Here is a 13,894-nt window from a genome sequence, read left to right on the forward strand (position 1 = left end):
CTGTATAATCAGTATAATTATGGGATGAAAAATATATAGACAGCAAAAGATTATGAACTAGAACTAAAAATAAGCCTTAGTGTTAAAACATTGGCTTTTAATACACTGTTTACTCAGATAACGCGTGGAATGGAAAATCTGATTTACAATATACCACACACACACAATTCTGCTAAATATTCCAGAATATGAATATTATTCTAAAGTGAGTTCCCAACCATTGCTAACAATGATTTATAATAATTAAAGTAACATTTCTTTGGATATATGAAATCTTTCATGTTTCACCAATAATATGCTTTTGGCTTAAAGATAGGAAAAACAGTCCCCATGTCAGGAACCTTAAAAGTTATTTAAGATAACTGAAGAATATCTTCAGAATGGATGGTCAGAGCATTTTTACACCCAATAGAAAAAGTTTAATCTGCTGAAATTAAATTGCTGCTTGCTCTAAGAGGAAACTAGATTGTCATTAGCAAATTTATGAGGAGAAAACTGAACAGCAAAAGAACATTTTCTTCAAGCTGGCCAGTCATCCAGGTGTGTTTCAAGTAGCATGGGTCATCTACTCAATTCCTTGCTATTTCAACCACTGCTCCTTCTAACCCTCAGTACTGTAGTCAGGATCTGACTGAAGCTTGCAGTTGTTCCCTGGCTCATCCACAGGAACAAATCTGTAGTTCTGATATTGGTGAGTCATGAATCATCTATGCTTTTTACTGGACAAACTAGCAAAACAGTTTAGAGACATGATTAGCTATATGTGCACATCTCTGCAATGGTCTAGCTTTCCTATCTCAGAATGAAAATCAGAGCTATAAAAGAAAAGGGTTCAACACTATCCCACAGGAATCTCAGGATAAAATGAATTTCAAAAGCATGTAAAAGTGCCTCTGTTCACCATCTTTTATCTTTAATACTTTATTAGACTTGCTATATTAAATTTATTTTCAGTAATCTGGGGAATGATAGGCATTGAGCTGTTTTTGAATATTACTAACATTTAATATATAAATAAACATGAATAGGGGTCATGCAATATGTATGCTGTACAGGTGATAACAGTAAAGCAAAGTACACATTTACAAATATAATCTTCTTCTTACCTATCTTAAATAAAGGATTTATTAAGTTCCTTTTAGATGATTTCAACTTCACATTTGAATATTTTTGTAACATATGCTAGACTTTCCATGTCTTTCCCCCCCCTCTCCTTCTCTCTGTTTAGGTGTGGTAATTTGTTAATTTATGTCATATATACTGCATACTATATACAGTATTTATAGACAATCTCTCCCCCCACCCTTACCAAGTATATAATAAGTATAAAGTTTTCCATTATGTGACATTTTGTCATTTTATCAATTCAAGATATAGCTTCTATTCAGAATTGAAGAGCAAATGTAAAACATTAGTTTCTGAAATGTCACAAAATTAGCATTTGTATGGAAGAGGCAGAACGTTCTGCCTACTGATTGCTTTTCTGTGTTGATAAAATCTTTGTAACCATGACAAGCTCTAACCTGTTCAAATCCGTCAAGAAAATTACCTAGACAAGAAGTATAAAATATAAGAGAAAATATTTGTAGCTCATGGTTGAAATGAGGGGTCCTTGGTACTCAGAGAATTCAGAGTAAATAAATAAATGTTAAATTATAGAAAATAATCACAATTCAATGAATCAAACACTTGTTACATTGATGTTTATGAATAATAAAGTTCTTTTTAAATGACAGTGACTATGTAGTTTACTATAAAAAGATAAAGATATTTAAATAGGACCTGACTATAAATATTCAAGTCTTTCTGCCAACCTGGTTTGTTCCAGAATTTTTGCCTTTTATTATTTTTTATAATTTTTAATAAAATTTTATAAAATTATTATTATGAATATGTTTACATGTACCGTAACATTAAAATTGCTGTAGGATGCTGTTTTTAAATATTCTTCTTTAAATCTTATTTACGTTCTGTAGCCTTGCTTACCTTATGTTTTTGGTGTCCCAAACTATGTTAGCATCAACCACTGACTTCACTATTAGTATCTGCTATATATTTTTGTATGAGTACAAATATAAACATGTGTACTGTTTAATATGATCTGTGTATATAGAATAAAAAATACGGATAAGCTTTTGATTCTCACAAGTACGCAACAGATTAAAAACTGAAAGTACTGAATAAATCATTCTGCAGCTTAAATGTATTTTTAGTTTTAGTTTTTCATTTAAAGTACTATGTAGTGATTTGTAATTAAGCAGCCTAAAAACTAGTCATTTCATTTTAAGTTTCAAACTGTGAAGCTATGGATTTTAAAATAAAGAAATATATACTTAAATTAGAAATTTACTTTCTATAATTATTTCATCTCAACTGATTACAATTACATGCTGTGTTAATTCATTTCATATTTCAGAAAAATAATACATATAAGAATACATAGAAACAACATATACATTTTGTGAATATTGTTTTATCATTAAACTAAATTATTGCTCCTTTATTGGTATTTATTTATTTAAATTTATTTATTTTATTTATTAATAGAGTTGAAAGGGACCGTTAGGTCATCGAGTCCAACCCCCTGCCTGAGCAGGAAACCCTACAGCACCCCAGCCAGATGGAAGTCCAATCTCCTCTTGAAGGTGTCCAGAGTTGGGGAGTTCACCACCTCCCCTGGCAGGCAGTTCCATTGGTTGATCGCTCTGACCGTCAGGAAGTTCTTCCTTATTTCTAGGTTGAATCTCTCCTTGGTCAGCTTCCAACCGTTGTTCCTCGTCCGGCCCTATGGTGCCCTGGGGAATAAAGAGACCCCCTCCTCACCGTGGCAACCCCTCAAGTATCTGTAAACTGCTATCATGTCCCCTCTAGACCTTCTTTTTTCTAGGCTGTCCATGCCCAGTTCTCTCAATCTCTCTTCGTAAGTCTTGGTTTCGAGTCCCCTAATCATTTTGGTTGCTCTTTTTTGCACCTTCTCCAGAGTTTCGATGTCTTTTTTGTAGTGAGGTGACCAAAATTGGATGCAGTACTCCAGGTGGGGTCTGACCAGGGCATAGTAGAGTGGTATTAGTACTTCCCTGGTCTTGGAGCGTATTCCTCTGTTGATGCAGCTTAGGATTGAGTTGGCTTTTTTGGCTGCTGCTGCACATTGCTGACTCATGTTTAGTTGATTGTCCACCAAGACTCCAAGATCTTTTATTGGCTGCCCAACTCCAATGGAGTCTTTAAAAAAAGGAATGGGGGATGATAATTGGAGAGTAAGAAATTATAGTACTATCTACTGAAGCTATTTACAAATGGATGTTCTATAATTGTCATACAATAAGGTTGCTTTTATGTAGATGTTGGCTGAAGTAAACAAGAAAACCTCCCAGCTGTGCTCCATATGACTGCAAAGCAGTGGTCATCAGAGGATGGAAGAACTGGGAGCCAAGGAAATTTGCCCTACTTCACCAGCAGCAAATGAAGCATTTTATTGGCCACTAAATTACATTTCCCTTGCTAACCACTTTTAGAGAGATTCTTTTGTAAAGAATCCCTGTCACAGACCATCATGACATCCTGCTATAAAAGTTCTTTCTTTCTCTCTTTTAGATAGCCAATGCTACCAATTGCCCTGTGATAAGGAACTAATTTTCTTTTTAGTTTTTGAAAACTATTCTTAATTTGTTTATCATCACAGCATGTAAGCTAATTTGGTAAGATTTGTGTCCTGAAAGACAGGACTTAAAAAAACATTTTAATAAAATAAATAATTGCTTTCCCATTGCTATAACTTTTGGAAGGGGTGGGGAACAGGTAGTTTGCTCAGTCAATAATGTTTCATTTTATTTTAGTGATTCGTGCAAACGTACTGAGTAAAACAGTGGTTAAAGATTCACTTTCTTCTTTGGAAAAGATCCGGTATGAAATCAAACAAATAAAGGTATCTAAAACTGTTGGTCTGTTTTGAGGACATATATTTAGGAGAATAAAATTTGCTCTGTATCATTCTATTGACATTACAACCAATGCTTCAATGGGTAAAGACACTGGTAGTTGGATAGTGCTCATGCAAGTCTTCCATTTCCGAACTGAAACCAAGCAGGAAGTAAACAGGCTCTTCTCACTATTTTAGCTAATGAGATAGTATTGGTGTTCTTCTAATGCACATCTGTAACTCAGAATGGCAACCAGTAGCCAATCAGAAGGTGTCTTTCCTGGTCAGTGAACAGAATGATCTCACTAAGTTATAATGCAATAATGTCAATCATAGTTCCCTCTAAGCCGAGCAGTGAGCAATCGCTCACTTAAAAATCATCATCAACTCAGAGTTTTCCAAACCTGCCCAGAAGCCGAGAGGGAAAGAGTGAGAGGGAAGGAGAGAGAGAGGAAGAGAGGAAGAGAGAGAAACAGATAGAAAAAAGAGAGGAAGGAAAAGAGAAAAAGAATGGGAGTAAGGAAGAGAGAAAGAAAATCAAAATCTAGTTTGAAACTAGCTCAACTATTTAAGTGGCATTTTGATATCGATAGAGTTGCCCTATTATGAGCTCACTGTTATAGACACACAGTACAGTATTTTATTTTGAAATTCTCTGAGGCAAAACAGGGTGGGTTTTTTGTTTGTTTGTTTGTTTGTTTGTTTGTTTACTTATTTATTTATTATTTCTGTGCCGCCCAGTCCCGAAGGGACTGCCGCTCAGACACTATACTTTTCCGCCCACCCCAAAAAAAAATTAGAGGGAACACTGATGTCAATAGTACCTCTCCCTACTTTCTTTAACTTTGCATTAAAAAAAAATACATATTTTGTCAAAAAACCCAAACAAAGAAACAAATTGAAAGCATCTCATCTGTTCATCATAGTGGCTATCCTCTGACATGATTTATATTTTTTAAATAAAATAGCTCTGCAACTATGCTGACAGATCAATGATTGGGAATTAGATGCTGCTGTAGTCTGACCTGTAGAAATTATTGGAACAAAATGCTCCTGTGCAGCTTGCAAACAAATGTTACCTATGTGCAAAAAATGTTTAACTGTGGCAAAAAGAAAACAAGCCAAGAGAGACTGTTAATTAATCAGTGGGAAACTCAGTTTCCTCTTCAATTGGACTGGAACTCATTTCTGAGTCAACACCTTTAGTTACACAAGAACTCAGTAACTAAGGGAGAAAAATAGCATCTCATTCATAGTCAGGATAAATAACTTTGAATCTGAAAACAACCAGTGTAAATTTAAACAACCAGTGTCACCGAAAATGGCTACGCGTGTCAGTGCTGACACGCGTGTCACAGGTTCGCCATCACTGGTATAGTGAGTAGGTTTTTTTGTAAAGATGAGGTCATATGGTACAATCTTTCTCAACGGTCTAGAAATGTTAAAATAAATTAAATAATTTTCAGTGTTATTTCAAGTAGGAACTATGAGATTATTACATCCACAAATATACTAAATTTTTACACTATAGTGGCCAATGTAATGTTTGGTCACAGTCAGTGTTGGCAGGAGGCCAGAGGTTGACTCTTAGGTCCCTCTCCTGTGGAGTTCCTCAGAGGTCAGTCCTCTCAGCCCTGCTGTTTAATATCTACATGAAACCGCTGGGTGAGATCATCCGATGACATGGGGTGAGTTACCATCAGTATGTTGATGATACTCAGATTTACATGTCCACCCGTGTCAACTTAGTAAAGCAGTGGACGTAATGTGCAGGTGTTTGGAGACTATGACTCAACCCAGACAAGATGGAGTGACTGTGGATTTTGCCTCCCGAGGACAATTTCATATGTCCGTCCATTACTCTGGGAAGGAGACTTTTGCCCCCCTTTAGAGAGGGCCCGCAACTTGAGCGTCCTCCTTGATTCACAGCTGAGCTGAGAAGACTATATCTCGGCTGTGGTGAGGGGAGCATTCACATGGGTGCACTTGGTGCACCAGTTCAGGCCCTATTTGGATAGGAATTCACTTCTTACAGTCAAACATGCCCTTATCACCTTGAGGTTCAACTACTGCAACGCAGGACGTTGTCACAGATGAAAACAGAGCTTGGGAGCCTGTTTTTGCTGGCAGAGTGCTTGGGCCACCACAAACGCCTGGCACGAATGACCTCGAGATGGTCACACCTACCTTAGCCACAATGAATCTAATTCATTTATGGGTATCCACAGTATTTATTGCTTAAGAAAACTAAAAAAACCAATATACAAAGAGTAAAAACAATAACCCCCACCCCCCTGCAACAACAAGCAATCAAACAAGCCACTTTTCCTATGCTCTCTTGGACAGAGATTTAGCAAACACAACAGAAAAAGTGGAAAGCTAAGTAATGCAAAGGTTAATATTATGCAGCATAATGTTAAACTTTTTAATATATGCTTATATAGAATTTTATTTTTCCTAATAGATGTTTAAAGGTTTTGAAAAGATAAAAGATGTTCAGTATGTTTTTACAGCTTTAACATCAGCAACGTGTGGGGTAACATTCAGAAAGAAGAAGAATCAGTATCTCCTTTCAGGTATAGTATATTAAAGTCAATTGTTAAAGTCAGACAAAATCAACATTTGAGCCTTATAGGCATCAGTGACATTTCTGTTAAAATGTAAACATTTCAATTACTCTCTATCTCCCTCTCTCCCTACCTCCCTATGTTTGTAGCATATAGAAGTAAACTACTGCATACGAGCAAACGAACATCACTCACCATTATAAGAATTGTGGACGTACCTCCTTGAATAAATTAAAATAAAACAATACTTTTTATTTCTCCTTTCCACCAATAATTTAAAAATAAAGGAGGGGTAAGGGAAAAACTGGACAAGGTTTCTAGGTGTTGATGACATATAAATTTAAACAATCATAATCTTTTCTGGACCTATAACAGGTTATGTACTCTACTAGACAATTTGATTGATTTAGTAGCTGTGGATTATGTCTTTGGCAATGGGAATGTCCGAGTCCCTCATTTCAACATTTTCTTTACTTCAGGTGACATTTCACACGATGGAAGAGTTTCCATTTATTTATGCAATTTTATTAAACCATGGAATGAACTTACCCACTCTCAAAAAAAAAAAAAAGAATAAATATGAAATGGGCTGTAACTGTACAGTAGGTATAACAATTAGATTGGAATGTAATCTACTATTACTATATCAGTTGTGCAGCAACACATATATAAGTAATAAATACAATAATATACCTATAATGTAATTATATGCATGTATGTATTTATGTATATATAAGTAATGTAAGTAGAATAAAGCAGATTTTTTAAAATGCATAAATTTTAACCTACCTTGTTTAAATACTATAGCAATCTGTCTTGGGGTGGTAATCCTTCTAGCTATGTCATAATACCTATAACTGTTTTCTATACCTATTTTACTGAGTCTTGGAACAATTTTCTTAGCTATACCATATGTTCCTTTAATAGTTATTTACTATTAGAAAATCAATGTAAGATGCTCCTGCAAACTTTGCTAACTGCAGAGGTCTAGTAAAACATTAGTTAGTGATTCAAAAGGTTAGTTTTCCTTAAAATTAAGGTTGGGAGAGCATATTTTTTTGAAGGTACCACTTACAAAACTAGCAGGAAAAGAAGTTCTAATGATAGGATAGTCTGAAGTCAAAACTTTTAAAACTCTGGACATTCTGCATACCACTAGTTATAAGTGAGGGGTCGCTGGTGGTCTCTGAGCTTGTTTACTTGTAATGTTTCATTACTTTAATTTATTGTAACTGTTAATGTTATACTTAGCCTTTCAAATGGATTAATTGGATCATGTGGTCATTAATACATATTTTAAGATCCTGCCCATAATGTCTTTCATGATCACCAATTTAATTTTATAATCTAGATATACCAATACTGAGATTTAATGACGTATGCTTGAATTCAATCTCTCTTGAAATTTCCTAAATAAATGCAGAATGGATAAATACTGTAAACCTTTAACCTGCAACACTGGATATATTTAAATGATTACAGAAAGTATAATTGCATTCAATTAACATCTATTAAGATGATATTTTTTTAATGCTAGTCATACACAAATTAATTTTACCCTTGTTTTACTTAGCTCTTATGCTACCAAACTATTTCTGGTGTGGTTTTTTTTTTAAACTTTTCACTAGACAACTGTACTTGGGGAGTTCATGGTAATCTCTGAGGTTGGTTATTATTATTATTTTTTGCAGATGTTTCATGTTCCAACTAGGAAATATCTTCAGGGTGCCTCTGTTCTCTGTTTAAATACAGTGACTTGCTCTATTGGTGTTGGTGAGAATGTTTTTTTCTTGATAGTTCCTTGATTAGGTTGTTGTTCACTGTCTGAGTGGATAATGAAATATCTGCAAGAAAATAACCAGGCCCAGACACCACTCTTCTATTGGCACTGTACAACTGTATCATCAATATAATCACCTCCCTTAATAGTAAGATAAGAAGGATTAGCAGCAAAATATCCATTTTGCATAATTCCAAGATGGTTTTCTGCACTTAATGTGCACATTGTAGATACCTAGGTAATGCATAACAGTCTTTTAGATGCACAAAAGTCACATTGGTACAAAACTATAGTCTGTATGTTCAACTAATTAATATATATATATATATATATATATATACATATATATATATATATATATATATATTCTTATGTCGGATCACCCTGGTATATTTAAAATACATTTAACATATATATATATATATATATATATATATATATATATATGTTAAAATGTTTTCAGCTGGAATTTTAAAATTAAGGGAGACTAGGATGGTCCCATTTCGGCCTTATTAGGCCTCATCAGCTATATATATATATATATGTAGATTGTTCTGAGTTCGGGTTTTGCCCTGTGTAATGTTTTGCATGTCTATGCGACGTTTCGGTGAAATCACATTCACCATCATCAGGCTGGAGTTCCAATCTTTGTGTTTTTGCAAATGAATATTAGCAACTGACATTTCTTCTTAGCATGTAGTGTGGGGGTGGAGATTTGCTTTGAATGTAGCAAATAGATTGGGTGACTATGCTTCCGTGATCTGATTGGTTGGTGTAATCATGGTTATAGAAGGAATGGCATGAAGATTATGAAGTGTTTTGTTTAAGTCTGATTTCCAAATATAAAATTTCTAAAATCATAATAATTAAAGGATTGACATATTGATTATAATGAGGTGTTTATTTTGTTTAAGGCTGGTTTCCAAATCTCTGGCAGGCGCGAGGTATCATCCCTTTTATTTAAACAAAAAGATCTTTTTTCAATTTCAATAGCTTCTAGAGAGATTCTTTTATATAAATTCTCTGTTTTGTGGAGTAATTTAGTTTTTTCAAAGTCAATTTCGTGCCCTGTTTTTTTAATGTGCTGGACAAGGGAGGAGGTCTTCTCCTGTTTCTTGACTGCATTCATATGTTCTGCCATGCGCTGGCTCACTCTTCGGTTAGTTTGTCCAATGTATGTGGCTGCACATGTTTTGCAAGGGATTTCATAGATACCTTGGTATTCTAATTGGATTTTATCTTTGGGGCTCCTTAGGATATTAGATATTTTTTGGTTAGTGCAAAATGAGGTTTTGATGTTATGTTTTTGTAGAATTTTACTAATTTTATCCGTGGTGCCTTTGATGTAAGGAAGGATGGTGGTGCCATTGTCCTGTTCTTGATCTTGTTTTTTGGGGGGTGTCTCTTTATTGATTAGGTTTGTTATTGTTTTCTCTTTGAATCCATTAGAAATTAGTACATCTTTGAGTTTGTTCAATTCAGTTTTTAAGTGCTCATGGTCAGCTAAGCGTTTGGTTCTGGTGATGAGAGTTTTGGCCACTGAGGTGATTTGTGCGGGGTGGTGGTGTGAGTGTGCATTTAGATAACGGTTGGTATGGGTTTTCTTTTGGTAGATAGTATGTCCTAGGCTGCCATTGGGTTTTTTATAGACCAGTACATCTAGAAAGGGAAGTTGATCATTGATTTCTGTTTCCATAGTAAACTGTATTTTGGGGTGTAGGCTGTTGAGATGAGTGAGGAAATTGTCTAGTTTTTCTTTACCATGTGGCCAAATTACAAAGGTATCATCAACATATCTCAGCCAAAGTTTGGGTTTGTATTTGGCTTGCTCTAAAGCATTATTTTCGAAATATTCCATAATGCTTTAGAGCAAGCCAAATACAAACCCAAACTTTGGCTGAGATATGTTGATGATACCTTTGTAATTTGGCCACATGGTAAAGAAAAACTAGACAATTTCCTCACTCATCTCAACAGCCTACACCCCAAAATACAGTTTACTATGGAAACAGAAATCAATGATCAACTTCCCTTTCTAGATGTACTGGTCTATAAAAAACCCAATGGCAGCCTAGGACATACTATCTACCAAAAGAAAACCCATACCAACCGTTATCTAAATGCACACTCACACCACCACCCCGCACAAATCACCTCAGTGGCCAAAACTCTCATCACCAGAACCAAACGCTTAGCTGACCATGAGCACTTAAAAACTGAATTGAACAAACTCAAAGATGTACTAATTTCTAATGGATTCAAAGAGAAAACAATAACAAACCTAATCAATAAAGAGACACCCCCCAAAAAACAAGATCAAGAACAGGACAATGGCACCACCATCCTTCCTTACATCAAAGGCACCACGGATAAAATTAGTAAAATTCTACAAAAACATAACATCAAAACCTCATTTTGCACTAACCAAAAAATATCTAATATCCTAAGGAGCCCCAAAGATAAAATCCAATTAGAATACCAAGGTATCTATGAAATCCCTTGCAAAACATGTGCAGCCACATACATTGGACAAACTAACCGAAGAGTGAGCCAGCGCATGGCAGAACATATGAATGCAGTCAAGAAACAGGAGAAGACCTCCTCCCTTGTCCAGCACATTAAAAAAACAGGGCACGAAATTGACTTTGAAAAAACTAAATTACTCCACAAAACAGAGAATTTATATAAAAGAATCTCTCTAGAAGCTATTGAAATTGAAAAAAGATCTTTTTGTTTAAATAAAAGGGATGATACCTCGCGCCTGCCAGAGATTTGGAAACCAGCCTTAAACAAAATAAACACCTCATTATAATCAATATGTCAATCCTTTAATTATTATGATTTTAGAAATTTTATATTTGGAAATCAGACTTAAACAAAACACTTCATAATCTTCATGCCATTCCTTCTATAACCATGATTACACCAACCAATCAGATCACGGAAGCATAGTCACCCAATCTATTTGCTACATTCAAAGCAAATCTCCACCCCCACACTACATGCTAAGAAGAAATGTCAGTTGCTAATATTCATTTGCAAAAACACAAAGATTGGAACTCCAGCCTGATGATGGTGAATGTGATTTCACCGAAACGTCGCATAGACATGCAAAACATTACACAGGGCAAAACCCGAACTCAGAACAATCTACATACATATACCCGTGAAAATTTACGAAAACAAATATATATATATATATATATTTGTTTTCGTAAATTTTCACGGGTATATGTATGTAGATTGTTCTGAGTTCGGGTTTTGCCCTGTGTAATGTTTTGCATGTCTATGCGACGTTTCGGTAAAATCACATTTACCATCATCAGGCTGGAGTTCCAATCTCTGTGTTTTTGCAAAAACACAGAGATTGGAACTCCAGCCTGATGATGGTAAATGTGATTTTACCGAAACGTCGCATAGACATGCAAAACATTACACAGGGCAAAACCCGAACTCAGAACAATCTACATATATATATATATATATATATATATATATATATATATATATATATATATATATATATATATATATATATTCCATATTTACAACAGCACGAAGCTTGAAACTTCAGCCTGATGATGGTGAATGTGATTTCACCGAAACGATATATATATATATATATTTTAAAATAATATATTGTACTAATATAGATTTCTGTGTTGAAATAATTCATTATGCATTGATGTTGGAATATGTGCATTTATAGTCCCCTAAAGTTTCATTCTTGTCTCATTTGAAGGTACATGTGCATTTTGGAAACAATTTACAAATTGTCACAATATTTATTCTGATAAATGATAAATAAGCGTTTACACATTATAAAATATGATTTCAGAGCAGAAACATGGGAAACTCATGTAATTTTTTGCACCTAGATTACTGGCTGCCCTACAGAACCTTGTTCTACCACAACACCCAATGAATGCCTATGGACTGTTTGGCTGAAAGAGGGGAAGTTCTATGGACATCAAGCAAATAATGCTGCCTGTTTCAAGGGTAGTGATGGATTTTGCAGTTGGCATGATGCTCTTCCATGGTGAAACAGTTAGCTGGTATCAGTGAACCATAAATAATATAAATTTTGGGGCAAACATGAGAGGTTACATTTATTCCATGTTGCCTGCTTAATGGTGCTTTGAATTTCCAATAATAGTTTCTTGCATAGATTCAAAAGCAAATTACCATATTTTTTGGAGTATAAGATGCACCTTTTTCCTCCCTAAACGAGGCTGATAATTTGGGTGCATCTTATACTCTGAATGTAGCTTTTTTTCCCAGCCCGAACTAGCTGCTAACTATCTTCCCAGATCTTACCTTGCAGGCTCTTTCATTGTTTCCCTCTGCTAAGAATGTTTTCCAAGCTGTAAGTCTTTGCAGATTTTTTTCCATTGCTCTAATTTGCTCCGAATAAATTTCTTTACAGCCCTAACCAGGTGCTAACGATGTTCCCAGCTCTTACTGGCTTTCAAGCTCTTTCATTGTTACTCTCTGAGAATAATGTTTTCCAAATCCTGTCTTTGTAGGGGTTTTTTCATTGCTTTACTTGCTCCAAATGTTTTTTTCCGGCCCTAACCAGGTGCTAATGATGTTCCCAGCTTTTACTGGCTTGCAAGCTCTTTCACTGTTACTCTCTCCAAATAAAGTTGTTTAAAAGCCCTAACGAGGGGATAAAATAATGTGCTGAAGCTGACCAGACTAAGCACACCAGCCAGATGAATACCTGGTAAGTAGATTCTTTTCCCTATTTTTGGGAAAAAAATCTGCTTACCAGGTATTCATCTGGCTAGTGTCCTTAGTCTGGTCAGCTTCAGGACATGTATTTTTTATTTTATTGAAATTATTGGGAGAGATGAAAAAAAAATACCTCTCCCCAAAAAAGATTCTTTCCCCTATTTTCCTCCCAAAAAACTAAGGTGTGTCTTATACTCCAGTGTGAATACTTAGAAGTGGCATCCAGACTAATATAAAAATTATATTCCTGGCAGTTGTTGCTTTCAACAGTTATTTCAGTAAATTTATATGGAAACATCCCTGTTTTCTAAGAAAGAATTTTTTTTAAAAAAAGGGTGAGCTTTATTAAAATTATAATTTCTACTCCTGTTAATACATTGACATGATTTTTAATCTTTCTTGAATTGTTTCGATGCCATTTTTAATTTGGCATGCAACACTTAGCAGAGTTTCATGCTAAATGCTAAACTGAATGAGTTAATGAATGAAAATACATAACGTCCTCCTATGCCTATTCAGTAATTTGGGCCACTATACCCTCTTCTTCAGAGAAATAATATCTGCCACTGAATTATTGAGGAACAGCTTAGTGGCTTCTCTTTGTCTACTTTCAAGAATGGAGAAAGCTAAAAAGCATTTAGAATGAGACTGTTGATTTCAGTATGAGTCTTGGTAGGCAAGAAAGCTGGAGGGATTTCGAACATTCACTTGAAATGTAAGTTGTGGCATTCTGATCTTGCTATAGGTCAGTGCTAACTGCTTTGTGCAGTGGTTTATTGCTTAACTTCCAAAGGCCTCTCATCTGGCACATTAACTCTGATGTGATTAAAGTTCTCACACCTTGTGTTATTTTTCTGGCAATTGAAAAGTGAAAAAATGTAAAAGTTAAAATGT

General features: G+C 35.0%; 2 protein-coding genes across 3 annotated transcripts in view; one reads left to right on the forward strand and one right to left on the reverse strand.

The window, feature by feature from the left end:
- The window catches only part of SYN2 (synapsin II), a 139,450-nt gene that overhangs the window by 44,395 nt on the left and 81,161 nt on the right, over positions 1-13,894 (reverse strand). The gene's annotated exons all lie outside the window — the stretch shown is intronic.
- Positions 557-12,309, forward strand: TIMP4 (TIMP metallopeptidase inhibitor 4). The gene is given in 7 exon segments (XM_070744193.1): positions 557-616; positions 619-691; positions 3,837-3,925; positions 6,384-6,495; positions 6,966-7,053; positions 7,055-7,088; positions 12,145-12,309. Coding segments are annotated over 7 exon segments (621 nt in total).

The sequence above is a fragment of the Erythrolamprus reginae genome, chromosome 2 (genome assembly GCF_031021105.1).
Source record: "Erythrolamprus reginae isolate rEryReg1 chromosome 2, rEryReg1.hap1, whole genome shotgun sequence".
Classification (NCBI taxonomy): Eukaryota; Metazoa; Chordata; class Lepidosauria; order Squamata; family Dipsadidae; genus Erythrolamprus; species Erythrolamprus reginae.